The sequence below is a fragment of the Periplaneta americana genome, chromosome 15, assembly GCF_040183065.1.
Source record: "Periplaneta americana isolate PAMFEO1 chromosome 15, P.americana_PAMFEO1_priV1, whole genome shotgun sequence".
NCBI lineage: Eukaryota > Metazoa > Arthropoda > Insecta > Blattodea > Blattidae > Periplaneta > Periplaneta americana.
Window position 1 is genome coordinate 139,084,098 of NC_091131.1, and position 23,001 is coordinate 139,107,098.

The 23,001-nt window shown below is 34.1% G+C and overlaps 1 protein-coding gene across 9 annotated transcripts in view; it reads right to left on the minus strand.

Moving 5' to 3' along the window:
* The window catches only part of LOC138715397 (P43 5S RNA-binding protein-like), a 150,751-nt gene that overhangs the window by 54,850 nt on the left and 72,900 nt on the right, over positions 1-23,001 (minus strand). For all 9 annotated transcript variants that reach the window (XR_011336284.1, XR_011336288.1, XR_011336286.1 and 6 more), the window contains one exon: positions 5,256-5,579. Coding sequence is in view for 3 of the 9 variants with exons in the window: in XM_069848255.1 (XP_069704356.1) it covers positions 5,256-5,579 (324 nt within the window). In the remaining 6 variants the exon portion in view is untranslated. The remainder of the gene's footprint in view (positions 1-5,255; positions 5,580-23,001) is intronic.

Consider the following 23,001-nt stretch of genomic DNA (forward strand, 5'->3'; position numbering starts at 1 on the left):
TTTTCCAAATTAATTTTTAATTCCTTCAAAGATAGTAACTGAAATGGAGACTGAGACTGAGTTAGAATGTGTATTCGTAAGAATGTTATTTTGAGTTTACATAAAATGTAAAGGAATCTTTAATACAGATAATGTTCTTTTATAAGAACGTAAATTCGTTACTATTTTGTAATTACATAAGAAGTAAAGAAATCAACAGATACTGTGAATGTTAAATAAGTTTCATGGTATTAAATTTAGAATTAAAGAGGCTATAGCATAATAAAGGATATTAAAAACCAAACAATTTGTGTAATTAATTCATTGAATACTTTACATTTTCATCTACAATAATTTGATCGAAATGTATCTGATGAAATGATTTTGTTTACATTCTCCTCTCACAAGTCTTGCAGAGTGGAGTTCCGCTCATCTCCACTGCGGAGTAATGACCTCCAGGAGCATTGCTATTGTTTGCAGCATTGCAACACATTATACACATATCAAAAAAAGTTTTACATCACCTGTAGAAGTGATATTTATGCTCCACTTTAAGCAATGTCCAAAAAAACATTTGAAAAAAGAAACAGCTGTAAACAGACGTGCAAGAAATCTCATCTCTCAGCGAATAGCTCAGGGTAAAACAGTTTTATTTCATTCTAAGGAGGTTGAACAATGGTAAGCCGGTCAATTACGAACTTCAACCTTGTGAGGACTGTTTCTCTATGTCAGGAAAGACTGTCTTCAAGGCAAGTAGAGAGACACTTAGCATTGAAGCAGAGTGACGCTTAGGATTGAAGCAGAGTGATGTGATACGAATCTGGAATTGCTTTCGAAACACAGGTAATGTCGACGACATGCCTCATAGTGGTCGTCCACAGCCAACAGAATGTGATGATCGATATCTGTGAATTATTGCCATGAGAAATGCTGAGAATACTGCTGGCATGATTAACAATGACTTTCAAACTGCGACAGGGAGATGTGTATCCAATCAGACTGTACGAAACCGATTACATGGTAGCAGACTGCACTCCAGACATGGTGAGGCCCAATTCTTACACCTAGGCACCATGGACAATGTTACACCTGGGCAAGAAATCATCACCAATGGACTGTACAAAATTGGCAAGAAGTTCTATTCACAGACGAATGCCGAATATGCCACGTGCCAGATAATCATCGAAAACATGTGTCGAGCGAATCAGATAATGCTGTACGATTCAGACACCCCTACAATCAAATGCGGCAGGTCAGTGATGTTTTGGGGTGGCATTATGTGGAGTCGCCGGACACAATTGGTGTTGATTCAAGGAATGCCAAGGGCTCCACAGTATAGGGACATAGTAGCACTGTTTAATCAGTACTTCAGAGAAGGATTCATGTTGATGGACGATAACTCTAGAGTACATCATGCGGCTGCCATCAATTACTTCCATAATCGTGAAAGAACTGTCAGGCTTGAATGGCCCGCATGTTCTCCAGACACGAATCCAATTGAGCATGTCTGAGATCAACTAAAGAGAGCCATTCTTGCACACCCTGACCCCCCATGCAATTTCGAAGACCTATGCAGAGTTGCTGTTGAAGAATGGGACAGAATGGATCAACAGTTGATAAATGTCCTGGTAGTATGCCACAAAGAGTTCAAGCATTAATCAATGCAGGAGGAAGCTCTGCACTCTATTGCAGTTGCTAGGATACACTCTATTGCAGTTGCTAGGATAGAGATTTGGTACTCCAGCCAATACTCAATTTTCATTTGGCCATCCACACCATTGTTATAATTTTGTCAAGAACTGTTAAAAATAAATACATTTTCATTCCTTACCTTTCTTTGGTCTTGTCTTTTATTGAAGGCCTGTTGACAGGTGATGCAAAACTTTTTTTAATGTGTGTATTTCGTATTCTCAAAACTATTGGACATATCAAAAAACTTATTTGACAAAAACTGTTTGCATTAACTTGATCGATTTACTTACTTACTTACGGCTTTTAAGAAACCTGGAGATTCAATGCCGCCCTCACATAAGTCCGCCATCGGTCCCTATCCTGTGCAAGATTAATCCAGTCTCTATCATCATATCTATCTCCCTCAAATCCATTTTAATATTATCCTACCGGCCTCCCTAAAGGTCTTTTTCCCTCCGGGCTCCCAACTAACTCTATATATGCATTTCTGGATTCGCCCCTTACGTGCTACATGCCCTGCTCATCTCAAAAGTCTGGATTTAATGTTCCTAATTATGTCAGGTGAAGAATACAATGCGTGCAATTCTGCATTGTGTAACTTTCTCCATTCTCCTGTAACTTCATCCCTCATAGCCCCAAATATTTTCCTAAGAACCTTATTCTCAAACACCCTTAATCTCTGTTCCTCTCTCAAAGTGAGAGTCCAAGTTTCACAACCATAAAGGACAACTGGTAATATAACTGTTTTATAAATTCTAACTTTCAGACTTTTTGACAGCAGACTAGATGACAAAAGCTTCTCAGCTGAATAATAATAGGCATTTCCCATATTAAATTTATTCTGCGTTTAATTTCATACAGACCATCTAGAAAAATCACTTTTTAGAGATACTGAGATATTTTGTTGAATTTAAATATAAATCCATAGTATCAATTTTGTTCAAATCCAACTGACTCTTGAGTATGGAAGAAAATAATTTCAGTATCAAACAGAAAATTTGTTACCATTGTAATAAGTATGATGTAAATTTTGCAACAGCAAACTGTGTGTTGATCTGTTGTTGCAGAATACAAAATAGAGGAAAAGCAACTAAGCAAGAACTAAAACTCAATATTGAGAGTAGAAATTAAGGGACCATGTCTCAGGTATTTTTTTTAAAGATAGTTGCAACTATTTGTCAGCAGTTGACACCAAAATCTCATTTTTTTTTAATTTCTGGCTTAAACCAGATTGACCAAGTTCCAAAAATGAAGTTCAAATATCTTTATGATTAGCTGAAAATATTCACTGTTGCAGAGTTAGCAGAATGGCTGAGATAAAATATAAACAAAGAAAATAACTCGTCTTCACATCGGCTTCTTGCCTATGTGGATGACGTGAATATGTTAGGAGAAAATCCACAAATGATTAGAGAAAACACAGAAATTTTACTTGAAGCAAGTAAAGTGATACGTTTGGAAGTAAATACCGAAAAAATGAAGTATATTATTATGTCTCGTGACCAGAATGTTGTACAAAATGGAAATATAGAAATTGCAAATTTATCCTTCGAAGAGATGGAAAAATTCAAATATCTTGGAGCAACAGTAACAAATATAAATGACACTCGAGAGGAAATTAAACACAGAATAAATATGAAAAATGCCTGTTATTATTCACTTGAGAAGCTATCAAAAAATCTGAATGTTAGAATTTATAAAACAGTTATATTGCTGATTGTTCTGTATGGTTGTGAAACTTGGACTCTCACTTTGATAGAGGAACAGAGATTAAGAGTGTTTGAGAATAAGTTTCTTAGGAAAATATTTGGGACTAAGAGGGATGAAGTTACAGGAGAATGAAGAAAGTTACACAACACAGAACTGCATTCATTGTATTCTTCACCTGACATAATTAGGAACATTAAATCCAGACATTTGAGATGGGTAGGGCAAATAGCACATATGGGATAATCCAGAAATGGACATAGTGTGTTAGTTGGGAGGCCAGAGGGAAAAAGACCTTTGGGGAGGCCGAGACGTAGATGGGAGGATAATATTAAAATGGATTTGAAGGAGGTGGGATATGGCGATAGAGACTGGATTAATCTTGCACAGGATAGGGACCAATGACGGGCTTATGTGAGGAAGGCAATGAACCTCCGGGTTCCTTAATAGCCATAAGTAAGTAATTATCTTTTTAAATATTTCAATTCGACATTTAAAAAATTTAATTATCTTATTTCCTTCCATTACTTTGGAAGCTACAAAGCAATACTGTATTAAGTCTTAATTAGATGGTTAAAAGAGTAAAATACTGTTTCACCAATATTCTGTATTTCTGAGTTAATAAATTAATTATTCTAATTGTTACATTTCCTGTAATTTTACTTGATTTCTGTATTTTTAATCCTATGAAAATTATATTAATACATAAAACAAAATGCAATTTTCTACATCAAACTTGACTACTTCTGATATATTATCTCCAATGGAAATTTATTTGCTGAATCTGTTGCAATACAGTTATTTAATTAACTGCTGCATTTTGATACAAATACAGACAAACCTCCACACAACCAAAACCAATATAATAATTACAACAATAAATTTTATCCGTCTTTGTGTATTTCCTGTATTTTAAACATGTTTTATCCATTATTACAACAATAGTCAAATTTTGGAAAAACTCTGATAGAATGATGAAAACAATGTAATAAGTTTTTTAATCTACTTTGTTTTCATGTTCAACAGTATTATGCTTTTTACTTGGTATCATCCTAAAGATGTTCCACTGTTATTTTGTTTACTCTCTTTCATATTTCTATTCACCAATATTAGCATTATGTGTAAGGAGTGTGTCGCAATAGAATTCTACATGCTTCAAAGGTTTGTGACCCTTAACAAGATTTGTCATTATGTTCCCGGTGTCATGCACATTCAAGTGTTAGTTGTTAATGATGGCATGTGTAACACGAAAACAAATCAGTTTGGAGACTAAATTAGCTCCATTTAGCGATTTAAACAACTGACTGAAGCAGACTCAATTGGCTACAAAGTATGGTTTTGCACAATCAACACTAGCAACATTCATAAAAAAAAATGCAAGGAAATAGGAACAATGTTGCAAGTGAAAAAATTAATCCTGAATATAAGCATTTAAAAACCACAGAAGATATTGACAACATTGCCTTGAAGTGGTTTAATGTCTCTATTATATCACCAGAACATTTGATTGTGCTCGAAGCAATAAGAAACATGTTTGTTGCTCAAAAACCTCAAAATCAAAAGACAGAGTACAACTAAAAAAAAAAAAAAAAAGCTTGAATGTTCATGAATTTGTACACCTACTTCAAGTAGGGTAATCAAATGACGAGTAAATGTTATTTCATAGTTTGTAATGTCGTTTAAACTTATTTCTACCATAGTTTCCTTCAGAATAAAAATTTGGGCAAAATTTCATAACTCCTCAATACAACAATAAACCTGATATAAAAATACAATTTTCCTAGTTCCCAGAAAATTGTTGTATCGAGGTTAAACTGTATTTGTAGAAATGTCATAAATTTAAAGATTGAATGAAATTTGACAGTTTTACTACTTACAAACTCTTCTGTCATTCCCATATCACTGTGTTCTTGGTTTGTTTTTTTACTTTCTTTATTTTTAGTGATACCGGTATCTGGAGATTCTGTGGTTTTGTCACTAAGTTGATCTACTCCCAACATACACAATTCAATATCTGTTGTATCATTGGTAACTGAATTTATTGCAAGTAAAGCTTTTTCTTCTTCATATGTAAAGCCACACAACAGTGCAGAAGCAGCACGTTTAGGCTTTCCAGCATCACGTCGTTTATTCCGTGGCCTGGTGTTGCGACGAGGAGGTCGTTTTGCTTCATGAAGTTTCAGATGATATTCCAATTTTTTCTACATCGACAAGAAATAACTAATGATAAAACTTAAAATATAATATATTATATACATATACATATATAATAAAAAAGTGGAGAGACAAAAATTGTTTAAGTATTAAGAGATACATACCCTATAAAGAAATATATAGTACAGTTAATACAAGCGAGCTGAAAAAATTAGGCAAATTCTTACTGATAGTAAAGATGAAATGGAAAGAGAAGCTTCAGACCTAATGATTTATTAATCTGATCTAGTTTTGTGTGTTTGTTCTTTTTTCCTTGTTAAATATTATTGTATGGAAAAAAGAAAAAAAAACACACAAAACTAGATCAGATTAATAAATCATTAGGTCTTAACCTTTTTCCTTGTTAAATATTACTGTGTGGATAAATAGGGATCATCTCCAATGCTGTCCAGCTCTAAAATCACTGACAGAATGTGCCAGATACTGGGAAGCGAGAAGCCTCATGCCTCTGTTTAGTTCTTAGTTCTTTAAGGATTTTGTTTAGTTACTTTATTAGATTTAATTTTAAGTTGTATCAAGTTACATTGTTTTAATCTTGAGGTTGTGTTTAGGTCAAAGATAAGTTATCTATATACCTGTTATTCGAATAAATAAATAAATAAATAAATATTAGTAATTGATTAACTAGCGGACTTACTAGTGTTAATTATGTAAGTCTGTGCGGCTTACAGCTGTTTCATCACACCATCCTCAGAGCCTACTAGATCTCGGCGTCATCTCGAGCTTCTATGCCTGTTGTGTGGGTGCGTTTGATTGTTGAAAAGTGTTTAAAAGTGTTGAAAAGTGGAGTCAAATAGTGTGTGTGTACTGAAATTGATCTGTGTTGAGAATTTGATTGGGGTGTGTTTTAGTGTGTTTGTATATTTCGTATTGTTCTAGTGTGTTGAGTTTTTGGTTCTTGGGTTGTATGTGTAGGATTTCCAGGTCCGCATTTATGTTATTGTATGTATGGTTAGCATTGGTTATGTGATCGGCGTATGTAGATGTATTGTGTCCTCTGGTTATTGCTTTAATGTGTTCTTCGTAGCGTGTTTGGAATGATCTGCCTGTCTGTCCAATGTAGAAACTGTCGCAACTATTACATGTGAGTTTGTATATACCTGTGTGGTCGTATTTATTTGTTTGTGTTTTTTGTGTGTTGAGATGTCTTTGTAGTGTGTTTTCTGGTCTGTATGCTATGTTGTATTTCTGCTTTCTGAATGAAGATGCGATCTTATGTGTGCTTTTGTTTTCATATGTTAGTGTGATGTATTTATTGTGTTCTTGTGTTTGTGTTGTGTTTTGCGTGTTTTTGTGTTGGTTAAGTTTTTATTTTGTCTTTCTTATGATGTTGTCTATTATTTTTGGATTGTAACCGTTTTCTTGTGCTATGTATTTGATTGTGTTCACTTCTTCATTGTAGCATTGTTGGCTCATGGGTATGTTGAATAATCTGTGTACCATTGTCCTAAATGCAGCATGCTTGTGTTGTATGGGGTGGTTAGATGTGTTGTGTATGTGTGTGGTGGTGGTGGTGGTTGGTTTTCTATATATTTTGAAGATGTCTTTGTTGTCAATTTTTGTTATGGTGATGTCTAGGAAATTTATGGAGTTGTTGTTTTCAAGTTCCAGTGTGTATTGAAGTTTTGGGTGTAATTTGTTTATGTATTGGTGTAGTTTGTGTATTTGTCTTTTGTTTCCTTTGTATAGTATGAGTATGTCGTCTACGTATCTGTGCCAGTATATTATGTTGTCTGCATATTTGTTGTGTTCATTGTTGAGTATGTATGTTTATTCTATGTTGTGTAAAAATATCTCTGCTAGTATGCTAGATATGGGTGATCCCATTGGCAATCTTTCTGTTTGAGTGTAGTATTTGTTGTTGTGTGTGAAATAGTTTTGCTTTGTTATGATGTCTGTGATTTGGATGATTTCTTTGATGTATTCTTGTGGCATGTTGTTGTCTATGAGCATTTGTTTTAGTATCTGTAATGTGTCTTGTATTGGTATCAGTGGCGGCCGCTGATCATGCTGCAGCGTTGCACAACGACCAAATTTTTCCCGCACATTAAAATTTTGTTTATATTAAAAACTAAACAGATTTTAAGTTTCCTTCTCGTCCAATTTAAATATATACTTTTTTTTTTTTTTTTATATATATCACTTAAGAATTCGAGTATAAAATAATCAGCATTTATAAAATTCATCAAATTGTGAATACTTCAGAAGTGGTCATTGTGCAGCTCAAGCAACAGCCAGATTCGTGTAGCGGCTGGTATTGAAGGTAGGTTCGGTTCAGAGTTCCCATCCCAGCAGTTAACACAGCTGGTCGCGGCAATGCTCTTGCAACAACCGGAAGCAAATAGTTCTTGTATTTGCCCGTAGATTGCAGAAGTGACCATTCCGAATGGACACAGTCGCTGGATGACTCATGACTCGAGACGAAATTTTCAGATTTTTTCCGACTCTTCGTTTCTCACGTGGTTTCTCACTTCCTGACCAATGTGTAGCTAGGTGAGCACGTCGTCCAGTCGTTTTATAATCGTGTGAAATCCATTTAATCCTCTCTTAAATATTTAGTTTTTGTTGGAATTTAAGTAGTTTTATGTGAATTGTGCTGCATAATACAATTTTTTTTATTGGATGTAATATTTTCGTCAAGTTTGTGACATAGATACGTAGGAATATAACGTTACGAATTTTGTAAGTTGTTTAAAAAACAGGAACTTTTCTGGAGTTTAATGAGTTTTATGTGAATTGTGGCAGTTATCACAATTTTTATAGTGCAGTGATGTTTTCTTCAAGTACGTGATATAATGCGTTTACCATTATGAATTTTGTAAATAGTTTACAAAACAAGAACTTCTCTGTATTTTCTGACGAAGAAAAATAAAAAAAATAATGAATATGGTAGACCATTGCCTAATCTAAATATTGTCCAGACAGTTACTACGGGGAAAAGACAGTTCAAGAGAATTTTTAGAAAGAAAATTTACAATAATCATGACTGGCTTTGTGGTTGTGAAGTGAAAAACGCACTGTTTTGTTTTCTGTGTATTTTGTTTGATGGGGAACAGTCGTGGACAAAAACAGGCATTACTGATATTAATCATTTAAGTATCAGCATTGGATTAAAATTTTCATGACCATGTACTGATAAAGGTAACTAATTCTACTCCACTCATCACAGAAAGTGCAACACCTAGACCCAAACTTCACTGGCCACCACTGATTGGTATGTTAGTGTATAAGTTAATGATATCGAAAGATGCTAGTGTTGCACTGTGTGGTATGTGTTGTTGTTTTGTTGACTAGGTCTATAGTGTTTTTTATTGTTGTCTGTTTTCTGAATTTTATGTTGTTTCTGATGATTTAGTCCATGTGTGTGGCTAGTTTGTGTGCTGGTGCCTGTTTGTAGTTGATTAGGGGTCTGATAGGTATGTTTTCTTTATGTATTTTGGGTAGTGCATTGAGTTTAGGTGCTGCTGGTTTGAGTTGTTGTTTCATGTTGTGCGGTATTACGTGTTTGCTTTTGTTGTCCGCTAGTTAATCAATTACTTATATTCAAGTGTTAAAAGTAGTGTACGCAAGATTCAAAATGGAAATAAATATTATTGTGTGGTGTATGAGTATTAAGGTATAGGAGAGTAGTTTGTTTAGATATTACTTTAATGAATGTGTTATGTTTGAAAAGTTTGCATATTAGATTAGTTTTAGTGATAATACTAGTGAATTTCCTGTAGTAGTTTTGCAGGTGTATGTCATAGATGAATATTTAGGCCTGATCATAGCCTGACGCGAAGGGAGTAGCTGGGAAATGTACGACTTGGCATAAGAAACTAAAATTGTAAAGTAAGGTCGCCCTAGGGTTAATATAATTATAATAGATCTGTCTTTCAAAAATAAGATGGATGAAATAAATATTCTATTCTATATGGGCTATTCCATATGAAATCGATCAGTAAAAAACCTCGCATTTTTTTAATACTCTAATTTTTTCCCTATTTATACAAGGTGCTGAGGAGAGTGCATTTTCAAATATATACTATCGAAAGTCAAACGGTTTTCGTACTATTGAGCGACAAATTTAGCGTATTTTATAAAAACAAGCCTCTTTCAGCGCTCAGAACTCTGGAACCATTTACTGCAGAACATTGAATGGAAGCTCATTTTGAAGCTGACATTTAGTAGGTTATGATAAGAAGTAATACTTATTTTAATTGTATACAGAGAGACAGATAATCTGATTTTACTTACTTTTAGGCTTTTTGCCAATTTGTAAAAATGTAAAAAATATTGAGAAAAAACCTTGCATTATTAAGAGGGTTTCGGAATTGTTTGCTTAGTGGCTCGGCAATAAGTTTCGAGGGTATTAAATAAATTATTTTCACACGCCTAGACTTGAATGGCGCAATACCCCACGCACTGGCCAAGAGCTGAAGATAGGCGAGCATCGGGCGTCATTTTACTCCTGTGTTTATGAAAACTTGTGATAAAGCTAGTCCAGCCATGACTGCTAGATGACACATTACGTGTTTGTCTCCTGGCCTTGCTTGTCTCGACCAGTCTCGACTACCTACAGCCAGCTGGTTAGTTCACGCGCGTACTATTTATTTTCTTTATTTGATATGTTCAATACTTTCTTATCAACGGTGCACCAGTAAAAAAATATGTGTTTATTTGTACTTTCAATGCGGAATCTAACCATATATTTAAAAATATTTTTTCGTGGGCAAAGGGTCTTAATGAAGAAAAATCTAAATTTCTCCATTTCCATAAAAAGTAAGAAAAACTATTTACATGTCAATATACTTTAATTTCTCAGCATCAAAATAAACCATGATTTTGATCATTGGGTGAAAGGGTTTCGGAGCCACAACAGTTTAAAGTTGCTAATTTTATGAAAATACGATAAATTTAAATATTTTTAATTTAAACACTATGAAGTTCTGATGCCTAAACTTTGCACAAAGCATTGTATCACAGTTGTCAACGGACAGAAAAAGTTTCATTGTATTTAAAAATTGCAAGGTCAATTTTCTCTATATTTCGGTCGATTTGAGATGGAATAGCCCATCTACATACATAACTCTTTTAGCTTTAATTCTATATATGCACCCTGGGCAAGGTCCTTGAAGGCAAAAAAGCTACAACGCAGCATAAACTACACAAACAGCAAGATACTGGGAAGCATGGGGTTTCTACATTAGAGGTCTGCATGGGCCGAAATTCTTAGGCCCGGCCCGGCCTAAGCTGCACCAGACTCAAAATCCAAGATTAACCTATAATTATCAACCTGAGCCCGACCTGAAGCCTGAAGACTAGCAGATGAAGCAGAGGCCAGAGGCCACAGGGTTCAGAAACAGCTGTGAGAAATATCACTTCAGTAGGAGCAACAGAAATAGTAATCTTCCGGTCTCTCAGGTAAAACAAATAAACAATGCTCTGTGTCCAAGACAGAGTAGAGACGAGACAAATGCAGTTACGAAATATGAAGTCGAACTAAACAATAAATTACGATACCGGTAGTCTATTGTTCTGGATAGGTGTCGAATGGACATCTAGTTGCACATGCATTAAAAACGTCGTATTATTTTTAATCAATAGGGCCTATATAATTCCCGGAAAAAAAAAAAATTGTTTCTTTAAGGCTTGAGCCCAGCCTGAACCCAATAAGCATAAGTGAATTTCAACTCGAGCCCGGCCCATCAGAAATTATGAACATTTTCCAATAATGAGAAACTAACATGATTAATAAATTTGCATTATTCTAGCAGAGATTTAGATTGATTTAGAAAAATGCTTACTTTATCTTATTTACTGTAGTGTATACATAGTATATAAGTAGTACACAAGTACTTAATTTATTTATTGTACTGTAACATTTTTTTCAGAATCTGAAGTAGTACTCAAGAAGGGTTTAAGTTAACACGTTCACTCCAACATTATCATAGAGCACAGTCCAGTCATTTTCTAATGTAGCTCATCTTCCAACATGCTGGGGTATGCAATGGAACTCACTCTTAATTGATCATGGTAGTTTTCAGTAGAGAATGTGTTAAATTCCATTGGATTAGGAATAGTAATTTTGGATTATCAATTACTTTTGAGATTTACATCAAATATGAAGATATGGGTGATAATTCCAAATTAATCTTCATAGCCCAACCATTATGAAAGTCTAAAATCTCATATATTAGATAACATTACAATGACTTCAGATCAATGCTTAGCTTACTATCTGATTGAAATAAGTTTGTGACTAACATTTCTGTTACAGAGAGTAAAGGGATGCAGACTATATTCTTGCAATGTCGAATCCAAAGAAATAATTTTGAAGGGCTGTATAAATAGCTTCAACTTCTCCATCAAAATTTTTTGTATTTTTCTCCACACTCTTATAGAAGAAATAGAATCTACAAGTACCACCAGTTCCAGCTGCTTCCTCAGGATCCATGAGAGAGTCATCTGTGTATATACAATGTCCAATTACTTAATGGATATGTTGTATGTAGAGTTTCTAATGTTAGAATTTTTGCTTCTTGAGGAGTAGTTAAGTGCATTCCATAACTTCTCCTACTCAAATCCCATCCTCACCTTCCCATGGTGCAAACTATTTTTAACAAATGAGACTCTGGGGACCAAGTCACAGCAATATAGCAATATAAAAGTTCCAACAAAAATGGAGGAAATGCCATTTCACCATGCTAATCTACCACAGCGTTTCCCAAATGGCAAATAGGAAATATAGTCAATGGCTATGTGATGACAGTCCTCCTGACTAGGCTGAAGGAACCCGCTGACCAATGGATGATGCAGCTGCCTAGTGAAAACCAGGTGTCCAAAAGAAAAGCTGTAATTTGCTCAAGAAAATATGAAGTTATGTCTCCCAAAGCAAAATATTCTGGAGTTAAAATAGTCCCCCAATTGGATCTCCAGGAGGGGATTGCTTGGGAGGCAAACATATAAGACTTCAAGGTGTGAATATTCTATGAATATTCTACTTTATCTTATGTAAGAAACAAAATTTTGAATAAAATTATTAAGATCAATTTCAAGTAAATCACAATAAATGCCCATTAATATATATATATATATTTTTTTTTTTTTTTTGCTAAAAATTATTATATAATAATTGTCTTATTTATTTTTTTTTATACTTTGTAGGTCTCATTTATTTTGACCTGCTGTTCACATTTTATTATGCTTTTTTCTTTTTTTCTGTATGTTATATATTATGTCTGATTTCTACTTACTTGTTGTTTACATTTTATTATTATTATCTTATTCAGTTTTGTGTGTAAAATTGTAGTGTACTTTGTAAATTTGTAGTGTTTTTTGTAATGCAGTTTGACTCCTGGTTGAGTGTTAGAGAAGGCTGTATGGCCTTAACTCTGCAGGTTAAATAAATTATTATTATTATTATTATTATTATCGTGAGCCATCATGCTGTTCGGTTGTGTGTGCTTGTAGCTCCCGTAACTTGCAGCGTACAGCAGGTGCATCGAAGTGTAATTGGATATGGCGCCTAGTAAAGACGTCTGTCTTTTGTGTAACTTGCCTTTCTTTGGAAGGCAAAAGTTTCTGAAGTGTGCAGGGCCATGTGGTCTTCGCTATCATCTCGACTGCCTAAATATTAGAGAGGCCGAGTATGATATCTACATGCAGAGTGGCAGTTCTACTTTTAAGTGTAACAAGTGTGTGAGTGCAATGAAATCAACGCAGGGGGACAACACGCCAGTGCGTCCTACTGCTCCAGGAGAGAAGAAGGTGATCTCACCTACACATGAGCTTGTTTACAGCAATCTTACCCCCTTGTCTAAGGATGCTCTAGCTGTTCAGATCGAAACAGTGAGACTGAATAGTGTCTCTTTATTGGACATGGTTGGCGACATCTTGATGTATGTCAAGAATTTGCAAAAAGACTTCCATGAACTTATAAATGAGAATTTTGTCCTCAAAGAACAAATGGCAGAATTGTTATCTAAAGGGTGCTGCCCCCCTAAATCCTCTCAAAATAATTCTTCTGAGGGTCAACAATCTGTGCAATCTGTGCAAGCTAAGGGCCCTAAGAAGTCTTACTCTGAACTTACAAATGAAAATTCTGTCCTAAAAGAACAAATGGCAGAATTGTTATCTAAAGGGTGCTGCCCCCCTAAATCATCTCAAAGTATTTCTTCTGAGGGTCAACAATCTGTGCAATCTGTGCAAGCTAAGGGCCCTAAGAAGTCTTATTCTGAACTTACAAATGAAAATTCTGTCCTAAAAGAACAAATGGCAGAACTGTTATCAAAGGGGTGCTGCCCCCCTAAATCATCTCAAAGTATTTCTTCTGAGGGTCAGTCTAATGACCCCATTAAGAAATCATACAGAAAGGTAGTGTCAGTGAACAAAGCTGCTGACAACTCGCATACTTGCAATTCTGATGCATCAGAACAAGGAAGTCTGTGTCTACAACTCCTCTTGTTACAGTTAGACATAACAATCTTGAACTGAATCAGGCCAATGCTTCAACTTCTGCCAACGAATCTGATGGTTTTCAATTAGTTTCTCGTAAAAAATATAAAAAAAGAGAACCCAAAGTTGGAACAATATAGAGGACTCTCTGAAGAATCAACTTCAGCTAAGATCTCTCGCTATAACTAAACTAAAAACTAAATATCAATCATATTCTTCCTTTCACATCACTGTTGATGTGAGAGATTTTGATTCCATTAACAATCCTGAAGTTTGGCCTGCAGGTTGCCTAATTGCACCTTTTTATGGTAAACTAAAGCCTGAGCAGCATTTTGCGCATCCTGCCAATTCGAACTCCGTTGATTCTCAGGGAAATGCCTCTCAGTCTTAGTCTTGCTCGCTCTCACTTTCTATGTTCAGTTCTATTAATCATCTTGAGATTTTCTACCAAAATGTTCGTGGACTTAATACTAAAGTTGATGAAATTTTTCAAAATATAGTGAGTAATAATGATCTCATTATCTGTCTCACTGAAACATGGTTATATGAGTCAGTTATTAATTCAAATTTATTTCCTAATAATTATACTGTGTTTCGTGCAGACAGACTGTTTGAAGACACTGACAAAAAAAGAGGTGGTGGTGTCCTAACAGCGATTAGCAACCAGTTACCTTTCACTAGAAGGCGTTTTGACTTAGAAATTATTAGTGAATGCATTTGGGTTGAAATTCGAATGACTGATGGTTTTAATCTGTTAATTGGTAACCAATATTTCTCTCCTGATACAGATCACATTCACTTAAAATCTTATCTTAATTTTCTTGAAAAAAATCTTGACACTCATAATTTTAGAATAGTAATCCTTGGTGATTTTAATACTCCTGGTATGGACTGGTCAACTGGTTCCAATCTTAATGACACTCATTATTACTCTAAAATTAAGGCTAAGGATTTATATTCCTCGTCCTGCCTTCTTGGATTAAATCAAATTAACTCTACCATTACAGTAAAAATCTTCTTGATTTGGTTTTTACTAATGTCAATAACAGTACAGTTAAACTTGCCGATTACTCTCTAGTTTTAGAGGATATTTATCATCCATCTATCTCTATTTATAATGAAGTAAATTTATCGTTACCGGAACACTGTCAAATCAGTTCTTATTTAAATTATTCTCAAGGTGATTATCTGAATCTTTATTCTATTCTATAAAGTTATGATTGGACTAGCATATATCAGACTACTGATGTAAACACTGCTGCAAATTCCTTGTCTCAAATTATAAGCAATGCTATATCTCTTTGTGTCCCTGTCACCTTTCTTAAAAAATCGCACTATCCTAAATGGTTTTCAAATGAATTACGTCAGCTTATAAAGAAAAAAATAAAGCTCATAAAAATTACAAAAATATAAAACTGATCATCATTATCAAATTTTTTCTAATTTTAGAAAACAAGTCAAAGCCATGATTAAATCCGATAAATCCAAATGGTTACAATCAATTGATGATAACCTAAAGCATGATCCAAATAAATTTTGGAAATATGTAGAAACTTTTCGTAAAACTAATAGCAATCCCACAGAATTAACAATAAATGGCGTTCACATCACAGATGAAAAAGAAATTGCAAATGCATTTGCTAGTCATTTTAAATCTGTTCAACAAAATTGTAACTCTAATTTCATTACTTATAATTCTAATATTACTGAATGTTTGCCCCTGCCTAAAATTACATTCGATGATGTAACTAAAGCTATTAAAAAGATAAAGCCTAATAAATCTAAAGGTACAGATAGCATTCCTAATTTTATAATCAAGGGTTGTTCTAATATTCTCATATCCGTTTTAACTTTTTTATTCAATCTTAGTTTAAAAACAGGAATTTACCCATCACTTTGGAAGGAAGCATCCATTATTCCAGTTTTTAAAAATGGTAATAAAAACATTGTTACTAATTATAGACCCATTTCTATCCTAAACAATTTTTATAAAATTTTTTAAAAAATTATTCACAAACACATTTCATTTTATGTCAAAAATAAGATCAATTCGGCCCAACATGGATTTACAAGAGGGAAATCTACTACTACTAATTTAGTTTCCTATCTGAATCTCGTAATGCCTATAGTTGAAAATCAAGGTCAAATTAACTCAATTTATTTTGATTTTAGCAAAGCATTTGACGTTGTTCCTCACAAAATTTTATTAAATAAATTAAGTAATTTTGGTCTCTCCACTAACTACATTAATTGGTTTGAAAATTATTTAACAGATAGACAGTCTTGTGTTCGACTAGGTAATTCTCTCTCGGTTCCATTTAATAGTTTATGCGGAGTTCCTCAAGGGTCTACATTAGGACCTCTCCTATTTCTATTATTTATAAATGATATAAGTGAAAGAATAAGTTCTAGCTGCCTTTTATTTCGTAAAATTAATAGTTCGGTTGATTGTCAAATTCTTCAAAATGACATTAATTCAATTTCACAATGGTCTGTTGAAAATGGAATGAAAATTAATCAATCCAAAACTTTTGTCATTTCCTTCTCATGGAAAACTATTTCCCTAAAATTTAATTATTCTCTCAGTAATGTCGTAATTACTAAGAAAGATTGTATTAGAGATCTTGGTGTCCTACTTGATTCAAAATTATATTTCCATGATCATGTGCAATATATTTATACCCATTCATTAAGAATGCTTGGTCTAATTAGGTCTATAACTTATTCTTTTTCTACTCCTATGTGTTTATTAATTTTATACTATACATTAGTTAGATCCAAGCTTGAATATGCATCTGTCGTATGGAACTCCATTACTTCCACTGACTCGGCTAAATTGGAGAATATTCAAAGAAAATTTATTTCCTCATGTTCTTATAGATTTTTACCAAATTCCGATTATAACTATCAGATTAATTGCAAATATTTCAATTGCGGTAGTTTGTTCACCAGATGTCAGGATCTTGATTATTTATTTTTTTGTAAAGTCATTAAGGGTGATATAGATTGTGAATCATTCATAAGCAATATCAATCTTCGTATTCCTGCTAAGGGTTTAAGATTTCATAAATTGTTTTATAATAGGAATCCTAAATCTCTCTCTCTCCGGTCTCCAGATGTATTAAATATGCTAATTTGCATGGATTGAACTTGGATCCAATTAATGTGTAGTATATCTTTTGAGTTTTAATGTCAGTATTATTAATTATGCCATTTGTTAGGATATGTATCATACTATTCTTGTCAATTACATATCTTTATAATATTACTCATATTATTCCAGGCTTCATTTATATGATTTCATTAATTCATTTGTAATTCACTCCATTTAATTGCCATTATTTTAACTAACTCACTGATCTAATTTCAATAATTATTTGTGCTATTTATTTGCTGCATTTGGTCAATTGATTAATGTAGACTATTCCATTATTTCAATGATCTCATTGTGCTAATTTTAATAATTATTTGTGCTATTTTACTCTGTTGCATTTGGTCAATGATTGATGTAGGCTACTATATTGATTGTATTTTCATCTCATTGCCATTTCTATCATTCATTCTCATCATCATTTGTTGTTTTGTTCTGTTCTGTATCGTGCTAAACTGTAATTGGCCTTGTGCTGTTGTTTTTGCACGTTAATATTCTAAATAAATAAATAAATAAATAAATAAATAAATAAATAAATAAATAAATAAATTATCATCATCATCATCATCATCATCATTATTATTATTATTATTATATTTCAATACATTACAAGTCATCACTGCTATTGCAGACATTGAACATGAAAAAAATAAGTCTAATAGTTTAGGAGAAATCACTGTACACAAACAGCACACTCAAAACCTCTATCACAGTCTAATACTTACAGTCGCGCAACTCATACGTATATGCCAACATTTGACAGCTGGCGCGACAGTAGCCCTCTAGCGGCAGACAAGTCAAAAGTGTGCACACGACATATGATAACATATCAGAAAACGGGTTTTGCGTAATTTATTTTGTATTTTTATGCTATACAGTAAGTGTATATGGTCCTTATTAATTTTACTTTAGAATCCTAAAAGAATTTCACACGCAGTTAATCTACAAGTTTCATAAGCTAGGAATAAATGTAATTCTTTCTGCTCCTTACAACTGAATCATGACCCTGATTACGTATCATGGTTTGAAATAATATAATTGTTCGTACGTGGACGGTTAATTCAATTCATTCCTAAATATATTTATGAATCATTGGAACTCTATATTATTTTCCTGTGAGAAGAGTCAAAATTAGTAGCTTCAAAATTGTAGGGCATATCTCGTAGGGTACATCGCGTTGTGAACTCCTCTCCCTATTTCCTGAGAAATTAACTATTTTCCATACCGAAAATTGGGATAAACTCGGACGCTGAGGTAAACTTGAAGATAAAGAAAAGGGGAGGATTTAAACCTTAATATGATAGACATTGATTTATGAAGTTCATTCTTTTCCATTTTTTAAGAACCAGTATTTCCTTTATTATTTGAGTCACAAATAGTGCTGATATTATGGTTTAAAATTTTATGGCAAGTTTACCGCATTTTACATTACATTTCCCGTTTTCACACATAAGCTTAATTTTAACTTATCCTACCTATATAATACGTAATTTACACGCACTTACTGTTAATATGACGTAGGTGAGAACAAATAAATGAACACACAATTTTGTTGAAAAAATTGTAACTTCAATTAACTCAGAAAATGTAGGCCTAATTTTATTTTCAGAGCAGAAGTGGTGTAAGTTAAAAATGGGTAATGAGGGTTAAAGTAAACATTCTGTAAAATACAGCGCAAAGTAGCAGTTAATATTGAATTTATTTAAACTATTAGTAGACAGTGAATAGCACAAAGGATATATTAATTGCTACTTTGTGCTGTATTTTACAGAATTTTTACTTTAAACCTCATTACCTAATTTTGACTTACACCACTTCTGCTCTGAACGGCTCAAATAATCACTGGGAATGTAAAATCAACACCAATAACAGTCATGCAAATTATTACAGAAAATATTGTTTTTTATATTAAATTTAAAAAGGCTCTTTTATTTCTTGAGAACTTAATACGTCTGCCACATGAATCCACACCAACACATCAGAAATTTATCGACACAATCTGGATTTATTCAAGAAGTGAATATTTTGCAAAAGGATTACAATACTCCATGAATTCTTGAAAAATTAACACCATTATCCCTATTTGAATGCAATATAACATTCAACTTTTGAAAAATATAAAGAAAAAAAAAACACGAATACAAAAAATATGGAATTACTTGCATTAAAAACTGTAGATACGTTATCCAAAATCAGAATGGTTGCACATTTATACATATGATCTCTGCAAAAAAAAAAATAATATACTGTAACAGGTATTTACTTTGTTTTTATTTAAACTCTCCTTCCTGACATACAGATAGGTACCTGATAACTATAAATGTTTTATAGAACATAATACGTAGGGTACCTACAACGTGGATTATTGGTTATGACTGAGTTATGCTTTTCTCTTGGTCTTTAAGGGAATCTGAAGAACGACAAATTCAGAGATTTAAACTTGTTGTTACTGCAATTTTCGTCACTGCACACATTGCCTTTATTCTGATGCATGATTAAAACGTTATTATAACATCTCGCATCCCTTTAAAGCACGTGCTGGCTGAACGAGACTGTATCAACCCTATGACCAGTGCCTTGCCTGCCGCTTGGGCGCTAGTGTCGCGAATGTTGGCAAAAAAAGTGTTGAAGTTGCGCGACTGTAAGTATTAGACTGTGACCTCTATCTCAATACCAAGGATACTGAAAACGTACATTTCCATGAAATTTCGAAAATTATTTTTGCAGTATCACAACATTTTTTTTCTTACTACTTCGTATAATGAGAAAGTAAGAAATTAATTTCATATTCAAGGAGCATAAACAAAGAACTCTCTCAGTATAATAAATGTATTATTGCAGTGACTAAGAATATTAGGTTTAGCTTTCAAATGACTGAGTTATACCTGAGAAAGAGAGACAAGAAAGACAGACAATGAATGAGAAAAAAACGGAAGGAGAGAACTGTAAAGTGGTAATTCTTTGCAACAATTTTCTATGATAAATAATCTCTTGACAGAATTAATAGAAAAGGGAACAAAAAAGAAAGAGAAGAGACTGAAGGTTATGTAAGTGAGAGGAGAGGGAGTGTAAAAAGCTGGAGAGAAAGATGGGCAGTGAGAATATTGCTTTATCAGAAAACTAACATTTGACTGATCTAACAGCTGGAACAACAAAGAGGGAGGGAGAAAATAAGAGATGGACGACAGAGGACAATAAAAGTGAGTGAAAGAGAAAAAGCAGGGGAATAGGGTACAGGTATATCAAAATTGAAAAACACATCTGAAACCACAAAGCATTGTTTTTCACAAAAATGTTTCAATACACGACATACGAGACACAAACAAACATGCCTGGTTCTTTCAACTTGTTAACCTTTAGTTGGTGTTGCATTTTCCTACCTTTTAACTGGTGTTGGCGGTATGTGATACCGCTCGAGGTAAACATCTCTATTATTAAATTATGAACACTCTAAATAACTTCAGCGGACTGAAAAACTGTTTTTTCAAACACTTTAATGACTTTAAAGTGTTTAAAGTCATTTATAGAAGTATTACACACCACATTAATGACTAAAAAGTCATTTATAGTAGTATTACACACCATATTAAGGGTTTATTTAGTCTTTCACATTTTTCATACAACTTTTGCACACCTTCTTTGCACACTGTAGGCATATTGGTTTCTGGCAACACAAACACAGGAAAAATGGCTTTCTTTTCAATTTTGGAGGGCAGAGATAGCAAGTTTTCTTGACCTCCAGACGCTCTGCAGTAGAATTTTCATTGGCACTTGACCCAGAATCTTGTTGTTTTCTCTTGAAAGAAATTACGTGCTCCATGCAGGAACGTAATTCTGACGAAAGGCTTCTTGACATTTCTAATCTTCTGGTGATATGCGGTATGACCAGAGAATCGGCCAGCTTTCTCATGAAGTCAAAGCGAGTCAGCTTTTCGTTCTTTTTGTAGCTCTGATGCAGTGTATAAGCGTTGACGGTGCTCATGTCCAATAACATATAAAAAACAGCCATAGGCCATCTATTTGTGCGCCGATTTGAACTATATATGGAACATTTATCTATGCTGTCCACTCCTCCTTTTGTCAAATTATATAAAGAAATTATCTCTGGTTTGTTGTTTGTAGGGTCAGTTTCTAAACTATGATGCATTGATGAGATTAGTATAACTGCTTTGCCTTTCTTAGGAACATGTGAAAGTAAAGTGATGTCTTCCTGGAAGGCATATATGTCACCACCTACTAGCCTTGATCTATTAGGCAAGAATGAGTTCGGGATTTCCTTTTTGTTCTTTTTTAGAGTTCCGACGTATGTCATACCTCTTTTCTGTAATTCTTCTACTAGCGGAATTGAAGAGAACCAATTGTCTGCCGTTATGTTTCTATTAGTTCGTTCAATTGTTTTGGCCAGTCTAATTACTGCTTGGGTGGGTATGACCAGATTTTTCTCTTCCGGACTTAGAGTGTCTCCATCTGAGCCTTTTCCTGTGTACAGGTAGGCATTGTAAAAATAACCAGTTCTTGCATCCATCATGCACATTACTTTCAGACCATACCTTGCAGGTTTTTTAGGCATGTACACTATGAACTTGCATTGTCCTCTGAATGGTATAAGCATTTCATCGACTGTTACATAAGCACCTGGATTGTATGATTGCTGACAATTTTCAACAAACAATGAGAACAGTCTTGAAATTGCTGCCGATCGATCAATCTTCTGTCTTTCTTGTCTCGTTTCTGTATTGTCAAATCGAAGGCAACTTAGGACAGTAAGGAACCGTTTCATTGACATAGTAGCGCGGAAAATATCGCGACCAGATCCATCTGTGGAGAATAGGCTTAGTACACTTTCATGAGACGACTTGAAAATTGAAGTGTAAATGATGATGCCTAAAAATGCTTTCATTTCCATATAGTCCATAGCATCCCATTCAGCGCGTCTTTCAGCGATACCAACTCGTGCTTTCTCAAACTTCAAGTTTGTCATTTCGAGGATTTCTCCAATAATTTCATCGGTAAATAATAATTTCCACACATCATTGGGTTCAGGACTTTCACCAATTTTCCTTGCCTGACCATGTATGATAGGCAATTTCACCACCATATTGTGCCTCCTCGTTCTTACATTTGTAGGTGTAGGTTCCTTACACCACTTGAAACAGTTCTTTCCATAAAAGAAACTTCCGTCCACAGGGCCACTATCAGGGGAGTCTGCTTCATCCTCTTGCTCGTCCTCATCGTCTACCTCTTGCTCCGTGTCAGAATCGTGATCTGACTCCTGCACGTAATCTGAATCACCCCCACTGTCCTCCACGGGTTCGCTGTCATTCATAGCGTCAACTGTTTCGTTGATAAATTCTTCAAACCTGTAGTCATCAGCCATCATTGACGTGGGTAGAGGTTTTCCCACCATTTCCTACAATACGATATTCGTAAAATATAGGCCTACACATTGTAAACGAATATTTCATAAAATCATAGCAATAAAATTACATTAACAGAATACTTACGTAAGTAGTGTTGGCGGTATAGGATACCTCGTGATGAAAAAAATAATTCTTTATATACAACTGAACCACTGTCGCACGTGTATGACTGAGCACTATTCGATAAGACTGGCTGAGAAGGTATACGGAAGCACAGCAATAATGGTGATTCATAGCGTCTGCTAGACAAGTTTAAACTTGTCTGCGCGGTATGTCATACCGTCCACACCAACTAAAGGTTAATGGAAAGGATGCAGTAACTCTCTAAATATTGTCTAGTGTGTATTGTAAGAAATTCAAGTCAAAACGTGGCAGATGTGACTGTGTAGGCAAAGAATAGAT